The following is a 24936-nucleotide window of genomic DNA, read 5'->3' on the forward strand; positions in this document are numbered from 1 at the left end:
ATATAATTTTTACAGGTGAATAGCACATTTTGACTATGTTTTAGAGATAAGACCAGCAGATAAGTAACTAAAGGCTTTTATTTTAAGGAGCTTAAGGATATCATGCTTCTCACCACTTCCCATTAATTTGCTTTTAACACTCAAACATTACAGCATTTTAAGTTTAAACATACAATCTAAGGAAAAAACCACACCCAAAGAATTGAGTTCTACTTACTGAAAATAGGAATGCAACCACAGCTGTTTCTGTGCTGTCTGTATACTGTACGGAAGTGAGCCACCAGCTTAAGGAAAAAAAATAGAACATGTACATTTATTTTCTGAAAGACATTCTAAAAGCAGCAAGCATCTTGGGGAACAGGCTATCTGTACTATCCTCATGCCTTCTTTTCAGAAAATGGTGAAATGCTCCAGTAGTATAAAATGGTATATAGGTGTGGAATTTTTTTTCATTCTTATAATTTAGCAAGTTCCTAAACACTACACAGCAGATTTAGACTAGGAAAAAGAGAAACAGTATACAGGCTATAGAATTAAGTCCTCTTAGAAAATAGATGTTTATGGGTAATTTTTAGTTATGATACCACTTGATATCAACAACACATTAGAATCACTACCCATACAAGTTAGAGGGAATAAACGAACCAACTTTCAGCAAAAAAAACCCAAACCACGGAACAACATTATTTTAAAGAGCAAGAACTTCTCTGATGAAATTGTATTTGTATTGATTTGGTCTTTGGCTAATGCATGTTGTGATTTCTTGAAATGAATTTAACAAAGAAGAATCAGCCATGGCATACTGAGTTATATTAGTGTTGTGAATTAAAAACATGATGCAAAACCTACTGCATTCAACCTGTCCTAGAAGAGACCATAAGGACCTGTTACAAAAGCTTTACTACTCTCAGGGATGCACTAACTGCAGGAGTCCATGGAGCCGTTCATTTGCACAAATAAAGAGTTATGTAATTCACCAAGTTATTTCACAATAAGAAAGAAAGAACAGTAAGAAGTCATTGCACAGATTGTATTTCTGACTTTCAAGAGTACTAACTTTGCTAACAAATGCTGTAGACAACCAGATGTATTTCAAAAGACTAACTTGTTGGAACAGTAGATACCTATAAAACTCACTAGCTGCAGTTTCTACATGTGTACAAACACTGCTCTATTCAGAGGAAAGAGAGCTGAAAGCATTACTGCTAGCCCTGTGTTCAAATTCCACCAACTGTTAGAAGAGCTCAAGAGCTACTCCGTAATACATAAGAGCATAGGTATCTGGCTTAGAACAGGAAAACGTTTATGGATTCATCAATGCCAAAGAATCACCGAATCATTCAAGTTGGAAGCACCCTCTGGAGATCATCTAGAATAACTCCCTGCTCAAAGCAGGGTCGAACAGAGCCCGTTGCTCAGTACAGTGTCCTGTCAGGTTTTGAGTATCCCCAAGAATGGAGACTCTACAACTTCTGAGCAACCTGTTCCACTTAAACATCCAAAAATGTTTTTGCTGTAAGGGCACACTGGGCATCTGCTGTATCTCAATTTAAGTCCATTGCCTCTTGTTCTTTCAGTGGTCATCATGTGAAGAATCTGCCCCTACTTTGCATCTTCCTATCAGGTATTTATACACATTGATGATACCTCCCAGGAAAGTTCTCTTCTCCAGGTCAAAAAATTATCCATCTCTCTCGGCCTCTCCTTGTATGACAGATGCTGCAATCCCTTAATCGTCTTTGTGGCCTTTTGCTGGAATTGGTTCAGTATGTCCACATCTGTCTTCTACTAGGAAGCCAACAACTGGACACAGCACTCCAGGTGTGGTCTCACCAGTGCTAAATAGAGAAGACAGGTCACCTCTCTCAGCCTGCTAGCAACGTGCTTCCTAATGCAGCCCAGGATGCTGCTGGCCTTCTTGCCATAAGGGTACCTTGCTGGCTCATCTTCAACTTAGTGACCACCAGCAGTCCCAGGTCTTTTTGTGCAAAGCTGCTTTTCCCAGGTCAGCCCCCCATGCCTGGGGTTATTCTTGCCCCAGCACAGTATTTTGCATTGCCCTCTATTGAGCTGCATAAGGTTCCTGTCAGCCCATTTCTCCAACCTGCGCAGTCCTTCTGAATGGCAGCACAATAATCTGATACATCAACCATGTCCCCTGAGTTTGTATCATTTGCAGACTCACCGAGGGTGTACTCTGCCCCACCATCCAGGTCATTAATGAAGGTATTAAATGCATGGCCCCAGTATCAATGCTTGGCACACACCACCACTGGCGGCTAACCTCCAGCTGGCCTTTGTGCCATTGGATCACAACCATTGAGGTCTGGCAGTTGCGCTGGTTTCCAATCTGCCTCACTGTCTAGTCATCCAGCCTGTACTTCATCAGGCTATCTGTAATGATGTTTTAGGAGACAGTGTCAAAAGCCTTATTAAAGTTAAGATAAACAACATCCAGTGCACTGCTCTCATTCATCAAGCCAGTCATCTAGTCATAGGCCATCAGGTTAATTAAGCGTAATTTCTCCTTTATAAGTCCACGCTGACTACTCCCAATCACCTTCTTGTCCATCATATGTTTGGAAATGGTTTCCAAGATTCTTTGTTCCATCACCTTCCCAGGGATAACAGGCCTATAGTTCCCGAGATCCTCCTTTTTACCCTTCCTGAAGACAAGAAAGAATTCCGTTCTCACAGTTCTCATGAACCCCTTGCAACTGCCTTGACCTTTCAAAGGCTAACAGCAGCCTTGCATTATAAGCCAGCTCCTTTAGCATGCATGGGTGTAACTCACATAAGTACTTGCTTTTGCAAAACAGAAGCTTCACTGCATCAGAATACCACAGTACCTCTTCCTCTTTCAGGTTGGCTGGGACTATGCTTTCTATACAAATATTCTGACTGCATGAACACAAACACAGCTGAACAGAACACAACCGCATATTGCGGTATTAAAAATTGATTAATAAGTAGTGAAACATCTTATTCTCCATTGTATCTGATGTGCAGTATGACACTTGAAAGAAAGCACAAGGAGAACCTAGCACACCCAAATCTGCATTTTCTGCCAAAATGAAAGTATGACTGGAGTTAGAACAACGGCCAAGAGCTGTTTCTTCCTATATAGTGACATATAAATGTGGCTATACAGACTTAAACGTTATATACAAATCCCCACAAAGCTTTTTCTATTCAATTACAAGAGCTGGAGTCAAAACTCCAGTAACAGTAATTAAAGGATTCTACTGCCACCTATTCTACCAAGTTCTCAGCAAGATGACAGCTTCAGGTTCATTCAACATCAACCACTGAAGTGATTTTGCAGGACATTATGACCACAAAAAGCTAATAAATCTGGGTTCATCTGCTTACCGGGATAGCCTTCTAGACTTTGCCTCACATTGTTCACAGTAGGATAAACCTGCATGGAGCAGGGGGAGGGGAAAGAAAAAGGTAACTTTAATAACGTGGCTCTAAATACACAAGCTGTCAGCATAAAACTAGTCATGTGCCAGTAACAAAGATGTTTTTACCTCTTGCAGAGCTTACCAAAATTAGGTAGCAAGACTTAAACCTGCTTCAACCACTTCCACAGTGGTCAAAGTAAGCTCTTAACATTATTTGATGAGATTTTAGACTCTTATCTCATAAACGACTCTGCAGGGGCAATCAGCACACAGTAAGGGCATAGTTTGACAACTTTTCATCCTTGATTTAACAATCTCATGCCACAAACTTGTTTCTGCTCTTCCCCTTAATTGTGCTAATAAACTGACCAAAACATCCAGGTTAGAAAATAATTTTAGGTATTAATCAATCAGCATTCAGTTACATCTCAGTAGCAAAACCAGCGGCATCTACAAAACTCAATGGAAGGCAAGCTATAGAATGAGAATATAATTTTGATTATATATACTCCAGTGTCAAGCAGATGGAAATTATAGTACATTTTTATAGTATACCATACACAAGTAAGTATCACTAAAGTGGCATCCTTATGATTTCAGGATGAAAACTACATTAATGTCTTCCAAAAGTTAAAAGCAAACCAATAACTAAGATTTAAACAACAAATGAGTAAGTGTTAAATAAAAGATCACTAGCATCTAAAAGACATACCAAATGAATTGGAACATCACTTTTAAGGAGATTTTTGATACTGCTGCCTGCAGCCACCAGGCTCTCCTGGAACTCTGAGCACAGCCATTTGGACCCATCAGCTCCCATTGAACCAATGCTTGAGAACTGTCCAACAACAGGCCAGGATTCCTGTGCTGGTATTGACGAAGCATGTTCTTTCAAAAGCTAGTGAGGGAAATTAAAACATTGTTAAACTTCAACAGGCAAAGAAAACCTTAATTAGGGGTTTGATATCACATCTGATATAACAAATTCTCTATAATTCACTTCTGACAACAAAAGAGATTAATGTTCACACTACCTATTTAACTTTGCAGTAACAAAAAGCCATCGGGCTCTCCAAAACACAAACCCACTGTTCATTCAAGAGAAGATCAAACATCACAAGTTTTATCCAAAAGCACTGAAGCCAACCATTAAATAATGGTTAAAAAGAATGCTAGCAGCTCTTCCTAAAATCATGAAACAGCTTCAGAAGTCACAATAAATTAAACAACTAAATCTTTTTATATTTGGTGGTTGTTGGCCATAAAATTCCTCACATATCCTAAAGCCCCAGCTACAATAGAAGCCCGGAATAAGAGGGGAAAAAAAGAACAATTGAAGAGAAAATGGAAATAATCCTTTTAGAGGAGTTCTTTAGCTGTGAATGGAATTTAAAGTCACATTAAAAACAGATGGATATAGGCACATATTACATTGTACGTAGTGGCTACCTTTTCCCCCTCTCTAGAGAGGGCACATAACTAAATGTCTTCAGTCATCAATGTAGTGTCACCAGGTCTATCTGCACTGTCACTAAAAAACTTACATCTTTTTAATCACATGAGCATTTGCCACGAGACCATCTTTATCCTTTACAGGCTTTTTCTGTTTTATTTTGTTTTCATTCAGTGTCTCACTAGGCAAAAAAACCATGCAGACAACATACATCAGAAGGGGCAAGCTCTTTACGAGCAAATGGAGGTCTAAAAGAGTAACCTTGTGCTGAAAAGAAAGGTGATAAATAGACATTTTGTATGTCACTGAAGTTTGCCACAGACAGCATTAGAATTCCAAGAAAAATTCACGATGGAATTTGAAATAATGCTTTTTCAGCAGGAGATGCAGGTTGAAAATTATGAGAAGCATTTAACAGATGACATGAAATATTTTATCAGATTCTTAATAAATACTGAAAAAGAAGAGGACTCAAGATATGCAGTCTTGTATCACAATTTACCATTATGGCTTATCTAAATAATGGAGAAGGGTAAATAATATGTGTGTGTGTGGGGGGGGGTGTATGTAAAAAAAATCCACACTGCTTATTATTCAGTTGGTTAAAAAAATAATTAAAAAAAATAAAGATCTTAAATGTAGTAGAACAAAACTACAAACCTGACTGAATCGATGACATCAACTATGTGCAAATTCAGATCATTACGGAAAAAGAAATGTTAGAGGCTATTACAGTTTAACTAAATAAGATAGGCCTGTTCTCTCTGTGCAGGCAAGTCTGTATCAACACTTATTTCCTCAGTGAGTACCTTTGAAAAAGGCTATATTTGGTTCCCAGTCACAGAAGACTGGATTTGGATAGTGTCACACTTGTTAGAAACATCAACAGCAGACAGGAAGTCATTTGAGTGATGGCGACTCCTCAGATATCTGTAAGAACATGACAATTCAGACCACAAGCTGACCATGGTAATAAGAGCCAGGAATATTGTGTGTAAAGTCTACACTGTCATAAGTTGCAAGCTTATGTTATTGCTAAGTTAAACTGTAACAAAGTATTAAACAATTGCTAATCATAGCTGGAAAATTTGAAAGGAACTAAAAGAATACTCTCCAAAGTTATATTTACAGTTAAGAGGATATTAATAAAAAAGACTACAGTTTTAGTACCTTTCTGAGCCTAAGATGACCCCACTTTTCTTTATCACTACCTTGATACCGTCCAGGGGTAGAACCAAGCAGATACACTCTACAGGAAGAAAATAACACCAAGTTATTTGCAGTACTGGAGTGTGATGGTTTGGAAAGTATTAAGGTACTTAAGTAAAACCTATCAGCAAGGCTGCACATAGAAGCGCAACCAGAAATATTTAATCTTTCACACTTAAGACTTACAATATAAAGAAAAGTGGATTTTCAGCTGTATAATTTATTATTAGCATCCTATATGGCTGTCATGCAACGCTAGGCTGTTCCATAGCCTAGACACGAACGGTATATATTTCTGTGTACAAGAATGCAGAAGATGGATGATGTTAGCAATACATGCAAATAGCTCTTGTTCTGCACAGAATTGTACATGTAATTTCGAGTAAAGCCAATCTGTTGCTACATCCAAATCAGCAGATTCAGGTACGAGATTTCATTTGGGCACCTAATAGCTCAGACATACAGCTTTTTCAACTGTCTTCCTAATAATGCTTTAGTAACCTGTTTGACTTTGCCCTGAAAACAGAGAAGAGGCCAGCCCAGAGTCACAACAAGCAGACGGTTTAAGAAGCTGTTCCTTACTGCATCTCATACCTAGCTTTATCCATGAATGAACATCTCCTACATATTTTATATGGCAAGGAATTGATCCTTATACTAAGAACTGACTCTTCCCTAACCCACGCATAAACTTACATCAGCTAGGGCTCAGCCAACCTGACTATAAGGTACATACTGTTTTTCCTCCTCCAATCTTGTAAGACTCCATGTAGAGGGAAAAAAGCACATTTTTATTTTATACATTAAACTAGACAAGGCTTCAGTCTCTATTTCCACCACAGTTTATGACCTTTTTCAGCTTTTCTTTTCAAGAAACTTCTGCCAGCTTATTAAACTGCTATTAAGTAGCCAATGAGATTCACGCTTTCTGAAGTAAATACCATAGAAAATGCAGGATTCATCTGTTAGAATTAAACATCCTGAATTATTTTAAGTAGCATCTGCAAAGTGATACTAGAGAAGACTGTTTCAAGACAAAGTATATTATTGCTTAACATAGCACACACGATCCATGCCTGCAACAGGCAAAATTTTATACATATGTATACAGATTGAACTTTGCCTTAAAAGTACAGAAGCCTATTCTTAATATAAAGCAAAGGTTATTGTAATGGGGATTTTATGATCCCCCTTACATAAGAAGCCAAATAACTCAGCTTTTTCCACTGGTAATTTTATTGGAGCAAATATTTAAGCCAGACTGACTTAAATGAAACTCTGAGTTCCTATTACTTACAGCTACCTTCCATCAAGTTACTGCTGATGCACCTTTTTCACTTAAAATTTTTAAAACCTGGAAGTTTTTAAAACTTTTAAAATTTTTTAAAACTGGAAGTTGGTCAATTCAACATAAACTGCATAATAAAGGTTTAAAAAATTGCCTAAAGTTACACTCATGTTTGAACAATTAAGTCTGAAACAAGGTAAACTCACAAAACAAAGCCACAGCCTAATAGATCCTGAGAGAAATGTTTATTTTTTTGGTAAAAAGCATGCAAGTTACTATAGACACAAGATAACATATACCTTGTCTCTGATAAATCATGTTCTTGAATCAGATCTATCCATTCCTTGAGTGTAGGAGAATTGTAAGCCATCAAGTAACTTATTAGGTCAGATTTAAAATTAGTTTCAGATTCACCAGCAGAACCAGTTGTTCCCTGAGGTAGCCTTGGATATAAAGGGCTTAGCCATATTCTAAAAACAAAGCCACAAAAACAAGGACACCAAACATTAACACATGGTTTTAGTGAGCAATTACAGCACATCTGAAGGTCCTAAACGAATACTAGACAGATTTATTGTGACACTAACTATAAAGTGACTTGCCCTTCCTTTAAAATTACAGAACTGTCAAGTCTTATACTCAATACCATAAAACTAATACAATTATATTTATCCATGCATATGTTTACAGCTTTCAGCACTGTTAAACAGGCCAGGCTCAGACTTAACCAGTAGTCCTTTCGTCAAGATTTTCTGTATGACTAGAACACTGCAATGCATCCTGCTAAGCTACTGGTTTGTGTAATGATATAGAAAAACACCAATTAGGGCATCTGAAAGTTCTACATAGTTTGAAGAGTAGCCTATAATGTTAATTTGCCTTTCCAGAGCTTACATCACAATAAAATATGGTGGGCACTATGCAGGGAAGACATCCAGCATTTCTCTCCAGTGACACATTATTGTAGCCATAGAAACCAAAGGTTCTGCATTATCAACTTTACAATGTGTTGATACTATCCTTTGTAATTTTGAAGCCTATAAAATAGAGAAGCCAGCGGACCGTCATATTGGTGACACTGCATATTACTGCAGTGTGCAAAAGCTAAAAAAAAAATTTTCACGTTTGACAAGTAGGGCAACTTGTTAAGCATCCCAAATAGATATTTTCATGCATTCTTGGCTTTCTGAAAAGCTAACTGTCAAAAGATACTACAGCCATCCTTAAGTAAAAGATTTAAAGGCAAAAAAATCAGTGGCTGTATTTTTGCCACTCAAAAACCCTTACAAGAGCTTGTCTCAGACAAGTGAAAAGCTTCAAAACCTTGCCATATTTAATGGCAGCAAAATGGATGTCAAGGTGACAGTAACTTCTGAAAAGCCATTTTCAATTAGTTTGATGAAGAAATCTTATACCCTGACTTGATGAAGAAATCTCAGATCTCCACAGTAAGTCAGAGTATAACTAAAAAATGCTCCCATTAAAATGGCCAAGAAAACAAGAGGTTGAGGGGCCTTATACTAACACATCACTTAGCCCTATTTTTTGTGCTCTAAACAAACCTATGTCCCAAGCTGGCTGTTAAGTTTAAAAACTTCTACCAAAAAACCCAGGAAGAAAATTCCTTCCAAGAAAAGGATACTAGGTGGATACTGGGTTATCTACGATATTAGGGAACCAATGGTGCCCAGCATTTACCAGGTTACGTTCTAGACACAGTCACAGCAGAAACAGAACATGTGCACATTCACATTATTCTTGCAGATACGATAATTTTTAAATAGCTGCTTCAGATCTGTATAAAGAGCGCTTTATAGCTAGGTAGTTTTTTATAAAGAGACAGCATAGCATCTCAGTCAGGCTGAGTTTAAGGTTACAGCCAGCTCAGGACATAATTTTGTTTACAGTAGAAAGCAAGTAGAGTTCACAGACAGCTACCACCATTCCAGGTTTGATCTTTTGCCGCCCACCCCCCCTAGGATAGAGCTATCGTAGGCATGTAAGACTTGTAGCACTGGATCATCTGACCTATTATCCTGTCTCCAGCAGTAGCAGATATCTATGGAAAATATTAAAGTAAACATATACCTGCTAGAGATTGTTGCTTACCCCTGAGTTTTTTGGTGCCAATCTTCAGCAATAAGATTGGATGTATGTATCACAACTCGAAGACCTTCTTCATATAACAATATCATCATTTTCCTTTAAAAAGATTATAACACTTTGTCTGTTTCAAGTACACTGAGAGTAGGAGATAAATTAACAATTTATTAAAGTGCCCCAAGTGCTCCAAAGATTTGCTCTGCATAGTGCAAACACTTTGACTTCAATCCATGCACGTGCCAAACTCACATGGCAGTCATTAGATTATCCCCATCTATTTTGTCAGCAGCAGCATATGATATATTCCAAAATACATCTTAACATCTCATGCAACTGATTTCCCAAAGCAAAAATGAATACTTGCAGAATACTCTCTATATTTGCCATGTTCTTCAGAAATTTATTCCTTTGCAGATAGTTTAAAAAAAAACATTAAGGAACACTAAAAAGCCTTTGCTTATAGCTGAATTTATTAAAACCTAGTTATTTTCTCAAACTGACAACTTTTAAAATAAAAAAGGTATGTAGGTAACTAGCCATTGGGATAGCAAAAAAAAAAAAGCTATTTGTCTACCAGGACAAAGAAGTTTTAAAACTAGTAACTGAGTTCAAAATAAATGTCTGTATTTTTTGAGACATAAGTGCTCAAATTTTCATATGCAAGTTTTCAGTAGATGTGTAAAGACAGCATATCAATGTGGCCCTGAAGGATGAGATGGTTTCCATAGACACCAATGCTCAAGAATGAAGGCTGTAAGAAAAACCACACTTATTTTCATTGCTGTCCCATGGCAAGATAATGCTACACAAATCATATCAGGCTCAAGTTTAAACAATGATTTATTCAGTAATTTCTGCTTTTAATGTCATAGTTCAGCAAACTAACATAGTTACACCTATAGTTTACACAATATATAAGACTAACTACAAAATTGTTCCCCACATCTGTGTCATGGCTTGATCTAAGCACAAATTCAGCTGACAGGAAAAAAAAGCATTTAACAGCAAAATGTAACTAACATGTAATTTAAGTTTTATATCATACAACAGCAAGGATGTGAATTTAAATCTTTGTATTTGATGGGGTGAAATCTGTTAAGTTTCTCTTGAAACAATTTTGTTTCATTACCCACCAAGATCCAGTTTATTGGTCTGCTACCCACTTGCATTCCATCTGCAGTGGAACATGCATTCAGATATACACTACCCAGAACAACCCTTTCAAATACAGGGTTAAAGAACCGTAGTATTTAACATCACTATCACTTTATTTATCCCAAAGTGTAGTGGAAGGAAAAAAAAAATTAAAGTTGAGCATACAGAGAATGACAGCTGCTGCTTAAACTGCTTAAGTGAAAATAAGCTATAGCTTTAAAATTACCAATTTGAAAACCAACTTCAATTCCTTCTATGTCCCTCACTAAACCTGAGAGAGAAGCAAGACTCTTTCTTAAAATGCTGGTTTCTTTCCTTTATTTGCATATTCTTCTCCAAACAGGCAATGAGGAGATCAGTATGCTTGCTACCAGAAACACAGATGGAACTTAAGTGAGCATTTCAGACCAAGGTTTTAACATAATGTCATGTTTTATAAAATGACTTATATGAAAGAATTGATTAAAAAAATACTGCAGTGCCCTGAAACCAAAGATCTTTAGTAAGAGACATAAGATTAAATCTGTTCTTATCTGTAGCTTGCAACCTACAAAATTACTTTGAGACACTTCTACAAAATCAAATTAAAGTTTTTTCTTTGAAAAGATCCAAAAACTCAGTAATTATTTTCAGATCATCCATGTTAACTGCAAAAACTGAGCAGTAAAGTAGCGCTGTCTCTGACCTGCCAATGACTGATCAAGTCTGCATTACAGTTTTGGTATTAAGCCAGGACTTGCAGTTCACTAACTTCAACTGTCTCACTTGCACATCTCCTATCTACCTAATAGATGACTTGTTTCCTTAAACTAGAACAATCCTATCATCTATAAATACAAAATCATTAAGGAACTTTTTCTTCAGGACTACACAATTTCTCTGAAACCCACTTTTATGGCTTTAAAATAACTGGCAGATAAATGTAACAAATATTTATAGAACATGAAAGATACTACTTTTAAATTTCATTAATATATATTAGGCCTTCAGAATTATGTTTTCACAAACAGTAGTAATCTGTCTTTCCATCCCATAAATACTTTAAGATATTAGACACTAGTTACTAGTCCAGTTATGGTAACTGCATGAACCAAGTCTGTGGTCATCTTTAGAAGTGGAGCTTTCTGCTTCACAGCTGTTACTTACGTATGGTGAGTTCCAAATGCAATATCCAGTTTAGCCTATAAAATTAAAAAGTTGATCATTAAAAATTCCTATTGTGCATTCCTACATGCAAAAATGTTCAAGGAGGAGAGGTGCTTCTTCATTTTGTTTCATTTCACCGCTCTCTAGTGGTCAGATCACAAAATACATGATTTTTCCCCTCAACACCTTTAAATCTAATAATTTCTAGAATTTAGACTTTAAATGGCAATGCAACTCTTTGCTGGAACTGCTCCAGCAGTATTTCTGGTCTCTTACCAGTCAGCCTTGCAGAAAAAGACCTGAGGGTCCTACTGGACACAAAGTTGAACAGGAGCCAGCAATGTGCCCTTGCAAAGATGACTAAGTGTCCTGGGCTGCATTAGGAGAAGTGGTGCCAGCAGGTTGAGGGAGGTGATCCTTCTCCAGTCAGCACCGGTGAGGCCACACCTGCAGCACTGGGTCCATTTCTGGGCTCCCCCATATAGGACAGATACAGACATACTGGAAAGAGTCCAATGAACAGCCACTAAGATGATTAAGGGACTGGAGCATCTCTCCTGTGAGGAAGGGCTGACAGCTGGGACTATTCAGCCTGGAGAAGAGGAGGCTCAGAGGGGATCTGATCACTGTTTACAAATACCTGAAGGGAGGGTGCAAAGGCAAGGAAGCCAGGCTCTTTTCAGCGGTGCCGAGTGACAGGACCAGAGCCAATGGGCACAAACTGAAACACAGAATGTTCCCTCTCAACATCAGGAAACACTTTTTTACTTGAGGGTTACTGAGCACTGGCATGGGTTGACCCAAATAGTTATGGAATCTCCATCCTTGTAGATATTCAAAACTTATCTGGACATTGTGCCAACCAACCAGCTCTAAGTGATCCTGCTTGAACAGGGGAGTTGGACGACATGGCCTTCAGAGGTCCCTTCCAACCTCAACCATTCTGTGATTCTGAAGTGTATAATGACTGTTACAAGCAGCTTAATGGCTAATATTGCAAAGAAAAGGCCAAAAGCCAGACAGAAATGCTTTTTTATCAGTGCTCTGCTCTTATTAAAGAGTATTTACAAAACAATTTCTAGGGAGAGACTGAAACATGACTTATAGATGTTAAGCCAGTGATGGCTCCAACATTGTGCCTAGTTAATATAGGTGTGGAGGAGAAAAATAAAATATTTACATTTCATTTTGGGGTACTAAAATAATGGCATGCATACAGACTACCAGAAGAATCTGAAGTGTATACCCAAATAGGAAAATCAAATTCCATTTTCCCCTGCTAGTTACTACACTGACAAGTTTATCATATGGGAATATTACATTCAAATTCTTGTTGCCTGTGAAAAGGAAACATCTGCAAAAATATGAATTTATTGTTAGCATACTTGAAATATTAATGTGAAATTGTTGCTACTTCACAACTTGGTGCAAACACCTGATAGCATAGTACACAGCAGCCCTGAAATCCTGGCTTTAAGAACTCACTATATTTATCATCAATACAGCAATCTCTAGGAAGATCAGGGTTCCGAGACTGCCTGAGAAGGAAGAAAATTCCAAAATCCTCCTCCTTCTAACAAAGGGTAACATATCCCCACGATCAATAACATACTCTACCCAGCAAAATTCTGAAACACTGGCAAGTTGCCATAACCACATCCCTCCCCCAGGCTGAAGCCAATAACTTTATGACTTAGGGCCACCAAAAGTGTGAGTATAACATGAGAGAAAATAGCATGTGCCAGGAAGCGTGCTCATAACAATTTTAACAGAGAATAGTCATAACAGCATTTTCTTGTGTAAAACATATTTGGACAAATAATAATTCTTTGATGAGACTTAAGATTACAGTGATACTAGGATTGAGTTCTGCACTTTACACAAAAAGTGCTTTTCAACCATTACAAGAATTTGAGTGCAACATGTTAGCAGAGAAGGTGTGTAGCTCTTCTGTGAGCCCCATGACATTTTCGTGGGCAGCCATTCTGTGCAAACCTTTTGTGGGTGACAGTACCACAATCACAGAAGGCCAGGAACGTAGTTACCATGTTCCTATGGTCCTGGTAAGTATATTCCTTAAAGTATAACAATAAATTCTTGACCTCCTATATAAGGTGTGTGTCTCTTTGCCCATAAAATTTTTTGAGCGCAACAGATGGCTTTATTTCAACTAAAGGATGATCCAAATGTTAATTACCTGACAAAAGCTAATGTTCTCATAAGGGCGTGCCTGTGCAAGCAGTTCAGCTTTGGATTCTCTCTTTTCACCATGAACTATCAACAATGGCTTCTTCCTTAAATAAAAGGAGATTACTATTAAAACATCAAGTGAATTAGTAATCAGTCTAAACCACTCCTTCATGTAGGTATGACTTCTGGCCCCTAAATCCAACAGGCAGATAGCATTAAAATCTATATGCCTTATTAACTAACTGAAAAAAACAGTAAGTACAATAAAACCTCTAATAGAAAGACACTAGAAAACTTCAATTAAAAGAAAAAGGAAATAGGAAGCATGGAGTAAAATCAGACAGCAAAATAGAAATCAGTAATACACGATCTTGTAAGGACTCTTGTCTGTACAGCTGGAAACAAATAAAAAGCTCTCAAAAGTACTGACATACACAATGTGGATCTAAGACAATTTATCACGGAGAAGATAGGAAGAATGAGGGAAAAGGAGAGGGCTAGGTCTACTCTGGCAGTAGTTTCATGTTTACTTCCTTATCTTCTATTCTACTGCATTTCCAGTAAAACGTAACAAAAAGAGAGATAGAAAACCGTATGTCATACACTCACTTCATCTGCAGTAGGTTGCAATTATCAGAACTGAATTTCAAGCAAACATAAGAACTGCTTTCATGAAAATATCCAGCAACTCCAACCATATCATATCCAAGACGTATCATCCTGATCATTTTCACAGTTTTCTTGTGCCCTTCCTACATTTTCTCTTTGCTCTTGGGTCTGTAAAATTGTATGGCAAAAAGCTGCTTGCTCCATCTTTATAGGTCATCTACTGCATTGTCATCATGGCCCACAATGGGACCTCCCAAGTGTTTATTAATAAAAATCAGAAACCAGACATACTGAACTCTGACCATTTGACAGTCTTGAAAAGAGCAAAAAGACATCAATAGAGAACTACAACTGGAATAACCATACAAAGAAAAACAGGAGTCTACACATACACCATTGGTAACAATAACTTCAAACTGCAAACAAGTGTTTATCATTCAGTTATAACGACAACTTGCATGAACACAATGATTTGGAAACTATCATTTCATCTTCATAAAATAAACATACCTGAATTCCTGTGGATACTGTCTTACAAGCCATCCCACATCTATACAGTAGTTAAACTTGTACATAGGAAAAAGAAAACAGACTCATTAAAAAGAAAAAGGAGTTTGTCAGAACAATGAACTACAAAAAGCTTGCTACATAAAGTCATCACTCAATACCTCTTACATCACACAGAGCGTGGTTTTAAAACAGGTGTATTTGAATTTGCTTTCCTTCATGTCTTTTAATTCAAGAATGGATTTAAGTTATTCAAAAGCACGTACTAGTGTTTATAAAATTTAATGTGCAGAAAAAAAGAATCACACACATAATATAAAAACTGTGGTTCAAGAACCATCTCTGTCATGTGCTTATACCATGAATGATAGCAAAAGCTTCTATGCAATAACGAAAATATCATTCCTAGATTGCAAGGCTTTTTTCTTTCAAAAAAAACATTGACATGCACATAAATTGCATTTTTCAGTTGCACGTTCCCCAAAACCAGGAGAGAGAAAACAGCCTTATAACTGCCTGAATTCTAAGCAGAACATAGGACAATTTTTGTATTTCAATAAATGTTTTCAACTGTACAACAATTTAGAATTCCCTCTGTATTTTAACAGAGTTCCCTGCTAAAATCAGCTATATGATACAAGCATGGATTATCAAGTTTAAGGTTAATAAAATGAAATAAGCAAGTGACATCAATCTGGCAAACAGGAAACTCACCTGGGCAGAAGATATGAGAGTCCCAAAAAGAGGAGACAAAATATCTATTAAAAACATTAAAGCACAATTGGGTAAAAAAAGGTTCATATAAACACTTCACATCTTGAACAATTTGATAACTACTACAAGTGCCAGATTGTTCATAGACTTGGTGTAACTAAGACATTCACAATTAAGTTCACTGTTTTGAATATTCAAGTCACTGATTCCCCTGTGAAACCCTTAAGGTCTTGTGTTTATAAAAAGCATTAATCAGCTCAAAGCAGGAAACCAATTTTAAAAGCTCATTAGCAAAAAGACCAAGATCATATGGAGAAAGGGACAAACTACTCTCTCCCCCATAGACAGGGCTTGAAGAACTGTGGCAGAGTAGAAGCAATAAGGGATAGTTAATGCTTAAAGACTTATCTTGCAGACTGACTGTAGGACACAGGTACCCTTAGTTCATTCATGGTAACTCAGAAAACTAATCCAACTGAGGATTTATAACTTCTAATAACTGAAGCACAGCAGCAACTTGAAAGTGTATCCTACAAATATCTTCCAGGACAGACAAAATATTTCATGCCCTATCTGTAGGGAAATCTGGTTTTGCAGGTTAAACAAAAAAACCTCAGACCCTCCGCCAGCTCAGTTAATCACCTAGCAGGACAACTACTCCTGAGAAGACAGGCCAAAAGCCACAACAAATTCACAAAGCAGATAAAGACATACAGCAGTAAAGCAATTGAGGAATTGGACACCAGGCTGTCACCAATAATCAATGCTCATAAGGAGCACGTGAGGTTGAAGAAATGTTATAACCTAATTGTATAGGTCTTCAGTCATTTGTTCTCCTTCAAAGAACTACCTCATTTTACTGTATTGCTGTGCATAAATCTACTAATACTTGTTTCTGATTCTGTCTTGTGATGTATGAGATTTCATTTCTGAATGAGGGGATGTTTACAGTTGCACAGAGCTGTCTCCCCGATGTCAAACTACAACTACGCAGCATTCCTGAAGCATCAGTATTGTACACCAAAGACTTCACATCATCTTGACTTACGCTCACTTCTAACTGAACTGAAATGGGCCCCTGAATCCCAGCCACAGAGCTTCAGAAGTACTACCTAGTACCGCATCAAGTAATAGTGAATTAATAGGTACAAATCACTCAGCAGCATGAAGACAAGCGCTAACAGCTACTCAGGGAGCATGGTTAGGCACCCAAGAAAAGTATCCCTTTAAAAAGCCACAAAGGCAAGTGGGTTTCCCCAGATTAACATTTGCTTAACCAAGGCAAACCATATGGTGCTGCTTATTGCTGCTTTCTGTGAGTTAAATTTGTGCAGCATAACTCAGAAGTTACAACAGAATCAGGATCAGTAAATTAATGCTTCATACACTATACTTCTAAAAGAAAAACACAAAGGTAATAGAACCAATTTCTACAACTTGCACTTTTAGAATATGAAGCCTAAGCTACATCAAGGAATCATATACATTTAAAAATACCCAACAAACTAAACCCAAGCATTCTATTGCAGACAAGTGTTCTAAAAGCCCACTTCTATGGAAGTCACTTGTTCACCTTTTATGTGCAGGGCGCCAGAATTATAGCTCTGCTCAATTCCTCTGACTTTAGTGAGAAAAAACCTGAAAGGGTTTCCTCCATTCAACAACTCCCAGGTATCTTGGGCTTCACTGGGTGTTTCATCATCATCCTGATTCTCTGAGAGTTCATCATCTTTGCAAAGATTCAGAGGATGTTCTTTGGGTGCATCATGCTTTTCTTCTTTCAGCGTTTCTTTGTGGGCTTGCTTTTCCTGATCTTCAGGCTCTTCATCACTACTAGAAAGACACCAGCCTAAACCTTCTTGGCTAGGTCTCTGTTTTTCTGCTGGAGGTATTTCTGTAGACTTTTTATCACTGAGCTTCAGGGGAGAAGCTTTTCTCTTGTGAGCAGCTTTCCTAGCTTCAGAGCATGGATACTGTGGCCCACTTGTTCTGCCACGTGTAGCATTCAATAGTGAAGATGTAGATGGTTTTTCACTATCAGAATTTTCCTCAGTACTTTCATCACTGCTAGATACTGTCCATTTTCCATGTGCACCTTCCTGGAGCATGTTCCTAGGGATTACAAAGCACAACATACAAAAAAATTGTGTATTTTCGCTATGCTCAAGTCAGTTTTCCATCCCAGTTTCTATTTGTTTATTACTAGGGATCTTTTTGTATTTGACAGAACCTCCACACAAGTTCTGACTCGGGAAAATTTCACAGCACACAAGGCTTGTTCGTTTCTGTGCCCAGGAAACAAAGAACCACGTGCAATAGGAGCAACCATCAAGTGAGAAGCAGCTAATGCGGAAATCTGCACACGGAAAACGGGCTAGGCTAGGGACACGTACAGGAAAGCAGTTCAGAAGTCAAACGAGCAACTTGCATCACACAGATATTTCTCATACCGACCCTAGCGCGCTCTGCTGAGCGGACCCAGGAGCACGGAGCCGAGCCAGGGCCGCTCTTTCCGGCTGCCTCTGCGGGACCACATCCTCCCTCCGCCGCTCCCGGCGCCTCTCCCCCGCGCGGAGGAGGGCAGGAAGCCTGGGCGCCACCGCCGCCGCCTCCACCGCCGCGGGCCGTGCGGGCGGGACCGCTGTTCCCGCCGGCTCGGACGCCGCCCCGCGAGGGGAGCGGAGCCTGCGGCCGCGGGAGGCGCCGCGGAGGGGCGGGGCCAGCGGCAGCGCGCGGCAGCCGCCAGCACCCCCGCAGCCGCCGCTGGCTGAGGGGGCGCGAGCCACGGCGCCAAGGGCCCCAGTAGGCGCTACCGCCCCGCAGCCGGGCGGCCACCGCTGCCCGTACCGGGACCTCACGAGCCCACCCCTTCCCGCTCCCGGAGGACGGCGACTCACCTCTAGGCCGTACCACCTGGCCAGCGCGCCCGAAGCCTGCGATGAAGAAAAAGACCAAGTCCCGCCTTCCCCCAGCACAGCCCCGCCCCTCCCCTCCTTCCGAGCCAATGGCGCGCGTCTGATTTTAGCCAATCGACGCCAGCGCCGCGCTTGCCCCACGGGAGTTGGCGGTGGCAGGCCGTGCGCTGCCTAGCAACCTGCGCGCCGCAGCTATGGGCGGGCTGCGCGGCCGTGGGGCCCTGTGGCGTGGGGGGCAGCCGCCGCGGCCTGAGGCACAGCCGCCGCGGCCTGAAGGGAGCTTCCCCGTCTGCAGCCGTGCGCGTGGGAAGCCTGAGGGGCCACGGGCCCGTCCCGTCGAGAGGCCCTGAAGCAGCTCTGGTATAGCTCTCAAAGCTGCTAAACTGGCAAAGCTGTCACGTCTTAGTGACCTGAATTAATCTAATAAGTTTTTATTTGACCTTATTACTAGTTTAGGGCAGGTGCAGTATTTGCATAATCGTTCATTCAGCTCGGTGTTAATTACTGTGTCTGAAGTGCCCTGCTAATGAGATAACTGCGTGACAACTTCAAGAAGGGAGTGGGAGGAAAACAGGTGTAAAATTAATCACAGTAAGAGCATGGACTACATCAAAGCTTGCTCTAGCTACCAGAATGAACTGTCTTAACATTTGGTTCTCATTAATATATTATGAGCTTGTGACTGCAGTTAACAAATAATGTGTTTTACATTAGCATGCAATAAAATTGGCATCCTACTCCTAAAAAACATTAATGAAATTTCAACTTGTTTGTGTAATTTTATTAGTACTTTTCTCTGGAGCTGGATGTAATGCTTCTTCCTGAAACAGTGTGTAGATATACTAGCCAGTACTATGAGATTAAATGTTTTATTATCAACCCTTGCTGAAGGTCTTGTGTGGGAAAAGCTCTTAGGAAAGTAGCATGGTTTTGTATGTTACGTGCATAATCTCATGTCTAAATATAGACTATGGAAACAGTATTTGTTTTCTAAAGTACTTTAGAAAATTTGATGGTTTCTGACTGTGCTTGCATTCTAGTTTCTCATAATTTCTGTCTATATAGTGACTTAAGTGAGAATTAAAGATGTCTGGTATTTTTCAAGAAAAAAATCAAGAACTTGCAGAAACAAATTTAACATAATTTTGTTTCTAGAAGTCTGTACCATATATTCCAATATGCAAAAAGCCTTTTCATAATAAGCACATAAAATGTAGAAGTAGGAAAACTTTATCTTAATTTAACAAAAATTTAAAATTAAATGTACTCAGTCCATTTTCAGCTACTGTAACAGAGTAGATTAACAGAGTTCTGACAGATCTGACTAATCTTCAGTAGTTTTTTTAAAAATAGCATAGTTTATTTAGCAAGTGCCTATTTTATTCTTCCCATAACAGTTATTCAAAGTAAACAATGTTAGGATGGGTTTATTGTTTTTAATGTAAATCACTTTCTGTAGTTTTTTGAAGCATGTGATGCTATTTAGGCTATTTAGGCAGAGAGGAATTTAAAGTTACTGTATTGATGTTGTTTGGTTATAAACCCTCAAAGGCATGTATTTTTTCATTTATGTTCTGAAGATCCAGCTTATATAGATGTCCCACTATTGAGAACTCTATGTGCTGATGGGTCTGCACCAGTCAGTGGAGTGGAGTGGATTGCTGTAGTTTTGGTAAGCAGAAATACCTACAGATTTTTAAAGTAATTTTCTTATCTGGGAATATTTATTTCAAAACAAAATAATCAAATCCTTACCTTTCCTGCTGCAGACTGTGATGAGCAAAATTGTATTTCATATGTGTACAAGATGTATGAAATAAGTGACTTACCGAGCTTGTTATTGATCAATTATTTGGTTGTATTAGTGGTACACTTCATTTCTTTACTCAGTGTTTTCAGTAGATGTGAAACCACCACATATCTTAATAATAAATGTGTATTCTCAAAAATACGGCTATTTTTGGTTTCACGTAACAATTGGGCATGTTTACTCTTGACTGCTCTAATATAAATCTATAACTGTACAAAAATCTTAACGAAAGAATGGTTTGTTGAGAGAAATAATGGGTGGTGTACTCACAGGAAGATGCAGGATAAATTGTATGGCTTAATCTAGTTCTGGAAGTTATGTTTCTATGCTAGTACTGCAAGTGATCTCAAAAGAAGAATACACATGCAGGATTTAAAAATAAATATATGTGTGTCTGTGAGTTTTTCTTTCTCATGGCATGCCAATACAAGCTTGACCAATATACTGTAAAGTATATTTGGCATAGAAATTATGATTCATCTATCTTCTCCAGTTTAAGCAATCTTTTCCCTAAGGACCACTTGTGACTAAACTTTGGGTTTTTTTCTTAAATATGTATTTTAGGAAAATGGTCTTAACAAGGTCATAAACAAAATTTTGTCTATGATAATTTAAAGTAAAAAACACAGGAATGTTTTATTAAACTGTGAAAGTAGTCATCTCTGATACATTTCAGCTGTGAGTAAACATTTTCTCAATGAGCTAGGGCCAGATCTAAAAATAATTTAGAATTCTAGAATCTTAACCGCTGAATTATGAATCTGAAAATGCTCAGCTTCCCCTTATCTATCTTCTCCTGTCTATTTTTACTTTCATGTAAAAATTAGCTGTTCTGTTAAATTCTCTGAATGTTTCTTCCAGTAGGAGTACTCAAAACATGCTTAAGGCATTCAAACAAGAGCAGGTTCTATGCGTAAGTCACTGATGGCTCCTTCTTGGAAAGAGCATAAAAGTGGAGGACTCCGGGGAAGAAAGAAGCTGCAGGTTTAGTTATTTCCTCCTGAAATGTTGCCAAGTCACACCTGCTGTATCTCTAGGCAGCGCCACGACCACCTGGCTGTAGACCATTTTGTCTGTGCAGCTGCACAAAAATGAATTAAAAATGTTTGTTCCAGGGGTGATTCTGTTGTCTAGTGGTTTTGCTAGCTCCTTAAGTGGGCCCAATTCCAGCAACTGTTGCTCTTTACCCAAGGACTGCTCATTGTGAAGTACTAAAGCTCCCTGGGTAGACAGATACTTTTCTTTGTGGCTTTTGCTAACATGCCTTAACTAGGATTTCTAGCACAGCCACACCTTTTGCTTTTGCTGATAGTTAGACCTTTTAAGTGTTCCTTTCAACATTTTGGTAGTTTTTAATCTAGTTCCGAAAAACACAGCTTTCTCTGTGCACCAGCTGGGAACCAAACACAGAAGTTATAATCCTATAAGTTGATTGTTATGATCCAGTTCTTGAGCATGTTATTGTGCATTTTACTTTGTTTTCAAAATGATGAAAATCAGAGACTATAGTAACAGTCCTTGTATTTCTTCAGAAGTCACTAGGAACAGCCCTGGCAAGGAGAGTACTTTCAAGAATATTTCCCAGAAGTAGGGAATGGTGTCCACACAGTACTTCTTAAGGTGAAACTGTTTCCTCAACTATGCTATATACTAACATAAATTTTTCAGTAGAAATGGCAATTATTTAGCATCATCAACTGCAATCAAGCAACTGCATTTTTGCTAAATTGTTGCTGCATCTCTTTTTTGGTCATGTTTTCATTTATTCTATAAATTAATAGTAATACTAACTTTACCCACTAGATGTCATTAACGAACTCTTTACTGGAGAAGGTGGGACCTAAGAATTTGAATCGCATTCCTACTCCACTTGCTTTTACAAAATAATTTGTTCTAGCAATTCTATATTATTTTTTATAAAATATTATTTTTGTGTGGTTATTTATAGAGATTCTGAACTTACTACTATTTAAAATTAAGCCATCTGAGACAAGTAGCTAGGAAAACATGAAAATAGAAAGAGATTAACCTGTTTGTTGGACTGGTACAGTATGTATATTTGATCTATTTTTAGCATATAAAAATCATCATTCCTGGGAACTAGCAGCATTGTGGGAATCATGTTTGTGAAACATACTTTTTTTCTCTGAAAGTCTGGTTCAGTGATCCTCTTTTCCTCAAAATTGTTTGAACTGATCTAAAATGCTCTCATATTTCAACAACCATTCAGCTAGTTAACTGCACATTCAAGTGTTAAGTGTTTCAAATGAAAAGGGTATTGCAGCAATAGTAGTCGTGAAAATATGTTGTTTCCCCAGCTGAAGTTTCATTCCCGGTACTGTGACATTGAAATCTAACTAAAACCGTTCCCTACACTGTGCCTAGGAGGCCCCAAAAAATGTCCAGTGTTTTCCCTGACCAAACTCCGTACCTTTGCATCAGGATACGGCGTAGGTTGGCATCCGCTGCTGAACAAGATGCCAGCAGCAGGGCACCCTGACTTCCAGAGTACAGAAAGGCAGTCTGAGCTCAGGGCTCCTTACGACTTCCAACTGCTCTTCTGGCACCTCTTATCAAAGCTTTCTGAAAAGAGCTCCCCAGTCTATTTGTATTCATGACAAAGTCTATGTGAAAAGTGTTGCAGGCCAAATGGAATATATAGTCTTAGGTTAACTGGTCACGGCATGTTTGGCTTGTCTCTTCTCCAGAACGGGGTATGTTTAGGTTGCACTGGAAGCTGCTAACATGTCATCTCCTCCCATGTGAGTTTTCTCAGTGCTGCAACTATGTGCAGTCTTGTATTGTAATAATGTAGATGCGAGAGTCTGGACTCACAAGCAGTCAGTCATGCTAAAAAGCAATAGAAATATAGCCCAAAGTGGACCTTTGTGCTTTCTTGGATATACACTCCTTTTCTGTTCCTTACATTGTTTAAAGATCTCTTGCAGTGATCTCTTGGTTGCCTCCTCATTCAGTTCTGAAAAGTAATTTTTTTGTTTTCGTAATGTTGTTTAGCTTTTTGCTTTTGTACTATTAATGAATCTTGGTAACACACTAATATTAGTGAGTATTAGTGAATCTTGGTTAAATGCTAAGTATCATTCCTGTGTTCCTATCAGATAAAATTGTGAGGTAACATCCTATTGAAAGACAGTAAAGGAGTTACATAGTATATAAAATGAGACAATAGTGGATTGGTTTCAGGATACTTGTAGAAGCTGGATGATGCAAAATTTTTTTTTTCCACTTCCTTCTCATTTTTTTAATTCTATACCTTTTTATTAAAGTTTTTATTTTAGGCAGATTTACCAAATGAATTGTGGAGGTTTCCAGAAATAGTTGGTCTCCAATCTGAATATTGAAACAGAAAGTTCTTTCATTGTTTAAAGGAAATAACAAATTTGGGGGCTGATGCTCCAAAAGTTAATTTGAATATTACAGTTCCTTTGTGTGTGGTTGAACTCCAATCTGTATAAAGTTAAGCATGTTTGCTTAAGCATACTTAGTTTAAGATTTGGGTATTGAGTAAGATTCTATTAGGACTACATATATACTTAGTTTACTGGATTAAAAAGAAGTAGTTTTATTTTAATTAGAATAAAATATTTTCCTACTTAAATGCCATAGATGATACTGTTATGTATTATGTATTATTATGAGATCAGTACTTAGTGAAATCACATACTATTGATATAAAAGGGAAATCAAACAGGAGTTCAGATTTTTCACTTCTGTAGAAAACCACTGTGGCATATCTTTTGTGTTCCAGGTGAAGGTGGATTCAGTAATGTCTTCTGTGAGACCATGAAATTCAGTGATATGCAAACACCTATCTTTCCATGATTTCTACTCCTTTTTCATTCCTAAATTTAAAAAATCTGAAGCTTAGACTTTCAAGAGTTTTGAAGAATCTGATGTAGATTAATGATAATGTATGCAACTGTATGAGATTCACCAAGGCTCAGTGCTGGGTCCTGCACTTGGGTCACAACAACCCCATGCAATGCTTCAGGCTTGGGGAAGAGTGGCTGGAAAGCTGCCCAGCAGAAAAAGACCTGGGAGTATGGGTTGACAGCTGGCTAAATATGAGCCAGCAGTGTGCCCAGGTGGCCAAGATGACTGGTAGCATCCTGGCTTGTATCAGAAATAGTATGGCCAGCAGGACTGGGGAAGTGATCGTCCCCCTGTATTTGGCACTGGTGAGACCGCAGCTCGAGTACTGTGTTCAGTTTTGGGTCCGTCACTACAAGAAAGACATTGAGGTGCTGGAGTGTGTCCAAAGAAGGGCAACGAAGCTGGTGAAGGGTCTAGAGCACAAGTCTTATGAAGAGTGGCAGAGGGAACTGGGATTGTTTAGCCTGGAGAAAAGGAGGCTGAGGGGAGACCTTATCGCTTTCTACAACTACCTGAAAGGAGGTTGTAGCCAAGTG

At 38.5% G+C, this 24936-nt stretch overlaps 2 protein-coding genes across 2 annotated transcripts in view; one reads left to right on the forward strand and one right to left on the reverse strand.

The window, feature by feature from the left end:
* Positions 1-18761, reverse strand: part of TDP1 (tyrosyl-DNA phosphodiesterase 1) — a 50911-nt gene extending 32150 nt beyond the window's left edge. Inside the window, exons 1-12 of the mRNA XM_075753720.1 lie at positions 18679-18761; positions 17355-17893; positions 15782-15825; positions 15071-15126; positions 13959-14055; positions 11762-11796; positions 9467-9559; positions 7657-7827; positions 6031-6109; positions 4120-4305; positions 3373-3421; positions 218-284 (exon numbers count right to left, since the gene is read on the reverse strand). Coding sequence (XP_075609835.1) covers positions 218-284; positions 3373-3421; positions 4120-4305; positions 6031-6109; positions 7657-7827; positions 9467-9559; positions 11762-11796; positions 13959-14055; positions 15071-15126; positions 15782-15825; positions 17355-17889 — 1412 coding nt within the window. The 5' untranslated portion in view covers positions 17890-17893; positions 18679-18761. The remainder of the gene's footprint in view (positions 1-217; positions 285-3372; positions 3422-4119; positions 4306-6030; positions 6110-7656; positions 7828-9466; positions 9560-11761; positions 11797-13958; positions 14056-15070; positions 15127-15781; positions 15826-17354; positions 17894-18678) is intronic.
* A 1459-nt stretch (positions 18762-20220) lies between these two features.
* Positions 20221-24936, forward strand: part of EFCAB11 (EF-hand calcium binding domain 11) — a 74005-nt gene continuing 69289 nt past the window's right edge. The window contains exons 1-2 of the mRNA XM_075752992.1: positions 20221-20247; positions 24276-24302. Coding sequence (XP_075609107.1) covers positions 20221-20247; positions 24276-24302 — 54 coding nt within the window. The remainder of the gene's footprint in view (positions 20248-24275; positions 24303-24936) is intronic.

Source organism: Balearica regulorum, chromosome 5 (genome assembly GCF_011004875.1).
Source record: "Balearica regulorum gibbericeps isolate bBalReg1 chromosome 5, bBalReg1.pri, whole genome shotgun sequence".
NCBI classification, from domain to species: Eukaryota; Metazoa; Chordata; class Aves; order Gruiformes; family Gruidae; genus Balearica; species Balearica regulorum.